Source organism: Panthera pardus, unplaced genomic scaffold (assembly GCF_024362965.1).
Source record: "Panthera pardus isolate Hobbes unplaced genomic scaffold, ASM2436296v1 HiC_scaffold_27, whole genome shotgun sequence".
Lineage (NCBI taxonomy): Eukaryota > Metazoa > Chordata > Mammalia > Carnivora > Felidae > Panthera > Panthera pardus.
The window spans coordinates 38,161,790-38,165,684 of record NW_026526843.1 but is presented as its reverse complement, the minus strand read 5'-3'; the positions used below and the strand labels follow the sequence as shown (position 1 = coordinate 38,165,684).

The following is a 3,895-nucleotide window of genomic DNA, read 5'->3' as shown; positions in this document are numbered from 1 at the left end:
AATATTACCTTAGGATAGTTTCCCCAAACTGGAATTACTGGGACACAGTATATGACTACCAGTAATGACTCTTGACATATATGGTCTCTTTATTTTCCAAAATATTTGGACAGCTTTATGCTGTCTCCAACAGTAAATAAAAGTGTCCATTTTATTGCTCTGTCACTAGTTTTAAGTTGTGTCTAACTTATATTAATTAATTTTATAAGCCAAAAAGGAGATACCTGATTTTACTACTGATTTTGAATCACCGATGTGTTGTTTAAAAGTTCTTCTCCCCTAATTTTGTATGTCATATGCATTTCCTGTCTTGTGAATTGCCTCTTTGTCTTTTCCCTCACTTCTAAAGTCCAGTGGTAGGCAGTGAATACCCGAACTTAGTGTCTTATCCAGCCTTATGCAGAAGCGGGTAGTCAGTAAAACTACATAATAATCACAGACTGTGCTAATACTATGGATAGGTTTACTCCACTTCCATCCCACTTCTCAATCCCATGGAGCTCAGGTTTTGCATGTAAATTCGAGATCAGCAAGTAGATGCACTTAAGTGATGTCTGGCAGGTGGAAGGAAGTGAACGCACAAGCTCGAAAGAACAGTCCTGTTTGTATACATGAGGTTTTTCTGCAGTGTTTCTCTTCCAGCTTCCTGGGCATCAAAAAAAAAAAAAAAAAGAGGGGTTACCCGTAGCAAAGGCAGCAACAGCAGTTTCTTGATCTGGCTTATAATTGCTGGATCACGGCGACAGATGCTGTTCATCTATCTCCCTGAGTATTTAGAGGTGGCTGCAGCAGGTACAGAGGCGACAATGGCAGGTTCTTGACTCTTGGCAGAGCTCTAGGGGTGACATCAAAGGTAGTAGCTCCCTCGGGTTTTCAGTTCTGTATTTTACTGGACCTGTTCTTTTAAATCTAGCCTATACCCTGCTCTTTTAGAACTTCCAGCAATTTGGTAAGACTTAAATTCTCTGTTTTAAATCTCTTCCCATAAATTGTTATAAACTTTTTGGAACATAATCTAATTCTGTCTGTTACAGTTTAAAAATATTGAGGAGGAGGGGGAACAGGGTTTGGGGCTGGGAGGGCGAGCAGGCAGGCGCGGGGCGGGGCAGACCTGGAGGGGCGGGCCCGTGTAGGCCTGGGAGCCTCCCGCCCAGCCTGGGGGAGAGGTCACAGCGGGAGCCTGCCACCCTCTGGGCCGCCGCCACCGCTCTCGCCGCCAGGTCTGAGTGCCGACGCTGCAGCCATGGCCTATTGCCGGCAGGAAGGGAAGGATCGAATCATATTTGTGACCAAAGAAGACCATGAAACTCCAAGCAATGCAGAGCTGGTGGCTGATGACCCCAACGATCCCTACGAGGAGCATGGATTGATCCTGCCAAATGGAGACATTAACTGGAACTGCCGGTGCCTTGGGGGAATGGCCAGTGGCCCCTGTGGGGAACAATTCAAGTCGGCCTTTTCCTGCTTCCACCATAGCACAGAGGATGTCAAGGGGTCAGACTGTGTAGACCAGTTCCTGGCCATGCAGGAATGCATGCAGAAATACCCGGACCTGTATCCCCAGGAGGATGAGGACGAGAAGGAGGAGGAGGAGGAGGAGGAGGAGGAGGAGGAGGAGGAGGAGAAGCCAGCAGAATGTTTAGAAGAAACAGCTCCTACTGAAGCCACTGCAACCAAAGAAGAGGAGAGGTCAAGCTAATGAAGACCATAAGGCACTGGGCTCCAGTCCTTCTCCTTCAGAGTAATATGAACCTTTTGTAAGATGCCTTTTGGTCATTCTCCGAGAAAGTGTCTTTCCCTCTGTTCTGTGCACTATAATGTACAAAATAACTTATTTTGATGATCAGGGGTCTTGGTCCTTTGACATATACACTGGAAAAAATGTATGTGTGCCTCACATAAACCTATCAGCAAATGTAGCTGTCACTTTTGAATTCTCAGATTATCCTGAATTTTTCCTCTTTGAAATAATGTACTGACTATGCTCAGCAACTAAAAATCATTATCTGGGAGTGTCTTGTGAGTGAGCTGATTTATTCTGATTGATTATATGCCCTAGTAGATTTTATACCCCTGTGGGAAACGAAACAAAACCATCTTCCTTTAAAAATGCTGGAGTGGGGCCATTCCCAATACAAGGCCACATGATCACTTATTTCTCATGAACCATCTTGACCTTGAGTATGTGAGGAGTACTATATTTCATTTCTGATGCATTTTGGTTTCCATTTTCACTTTGAGCTCCAGGTTTTCCATGCTTGGAAATTGGAACTTTGGACCCTCTGATTCACAGTCCCTTTCTAAATGAAGAGAAAGGCTGGTTTTGCTGTTGTTGTTCTTCCACAAGCCCTGGTTTGGGGCCTGTGTTCACACTGGCTCTGTGTCAGCCTGTTCAGTGCAATGTTCTTGAGAGGTGGGGACCTAATTGTTACGAAAGTAGCAACCAAGAGAAGAAACGGTGTGAATTAAGTAGTCAATTAAAAATAAAATATTATTATAAATAAATAAATAAATAAATAAATAAATAAATAAATAAATAAATATAAAAATATTGAGGCACCTGGGTGGCTCAATCAGTTGAACGTCCAACTCTTGATTTCAGCTCAGGTCATGATCCCAAGGTAGTGGGATCGGGTGCCGAGTCAGGCTCTGTCCTGAGTGTGGAGCCTGCTAAAGATGTGTGTGTGTGTGTGTGTGTGTGTGTGTGTGTGTGTGTGACCCAGCAATCTCACTTAGAAACTTCCACTGCACAGAAATAAAAGTACCAGGACTCACTGTCACAGAGGCATAATGACATTTACTGTAGTGTTAATTTTAGTGGCAAAAACCCTGGAGACAACATGAGTGTCCATCAATAAGGGAATGGTTAAATTTATTACAAGACATCCACACTATGGAATATTATAGATCAAACTGAAGAATAAGGCTGCATATGTATTGCCCTAAAAGTATGCCATAATACATGATATATTTAATGAAACAAGTTGTATAATTCCATTTTGAAAAAAAAAAGAGGTAAGGGGAATCACTTCTTAAATTTCTTTTTTTTTAATTTTTTCAATGTTTGTTTACTTTTGAGAGAGAGTGTGAATAGGGGGAGGGGCAGAAACAGGGAGACACAGAATCCGAAGCAGGTCCAGGCTCTAAGCTTTCAGCACACAGCCAGATGCAGGGCTTGAACTCACAAACCATGAGATCATGACCTGAGCCCAAAGCAGACGCTAAACTGACTGAGCCCCCCAGGGGCCCCTCACTTTTTAAATTTCTTAGAGTGGTTTCTGTTTCCTGCACTTAATTCTGATACACACAGTGTCATACTGTCATCATCATAACTAAAAATTATATATCTAAGGTATTGCAAATATCTGGTTTCCTATCCAGTTAAGGACCTCATAAATGAGAGAAATATACAAGAAAATTCTTGGAGGCCCAATACTTATTAAAGTATTATATGTATACAATGGAATATAAACCATAAAAAGAATGAAATCTTGCCATTCACAACAACATGGTTGGATCCAGAGGGTATTATGCTAAGTGAAATAAGTCAGACAGAAAAAAACAAATACCGTATGATGTCACTGATATGTGGAATCTAGAAAAGAAAACAAATGAACAAACAAAAACAGAAATAGACTCATGAATACAGGGATCAAACTGGTGGTTGCCAGAGTGGAGGAGGGTGGGAAGATGAGCAAAACAGGTGAAGGGGACTAACTTCCAGTTATAAAATAAATAACAGGAATGAAAAGTACAACATAGGGAATATAGTCAATGATATTATAATAACTTTGTATGGTGACAGTAACTACACTTATCATGGTGAACACTTAAAATATATAGAATCATCTATGCTGTACACCTGAAACTAATATAATATTGTATGTCACCTATA

At 41.6% G+C, this 3,895-nt stretch overlaps 1 protein-coding gene across 1 annotated transcript; it reads left to right on the top strand.

Moving 5' to 3' along the window:
- Positions 1 to 1,178: 1,178 nt before the first annotated feature.
- LOC109253663 (mitochondrial intermembrane space import and assembly protein 40-like) lies at positions 1,179 to 2,012 on the top strand. The gene has a single exon (XM_053891940.1). It carries the CDS (start codon positions 1,244 to 1,246, stop codon positions 1,697 to 1,699), a length of 456 nt encoding a protein of 151 aa, XP_053747915.1. The 5' UTR covers positions 1,179 to 1,243; the 3' UTR covers positions 1,700 to 2,012.
- Positions 2,013 to 3,895: the final 1,883 nt, after the last annotated feature.

What these genes read in the sequence shown, in the direction of transcription:
- LOC109253663 (XM_053891940.1), top strand. Translation starts at nt 1,244, where the DNA reads ATGGCCTATTGCCGGCAGGAAGGGAAGGATCGAATCATATTTGTGACC.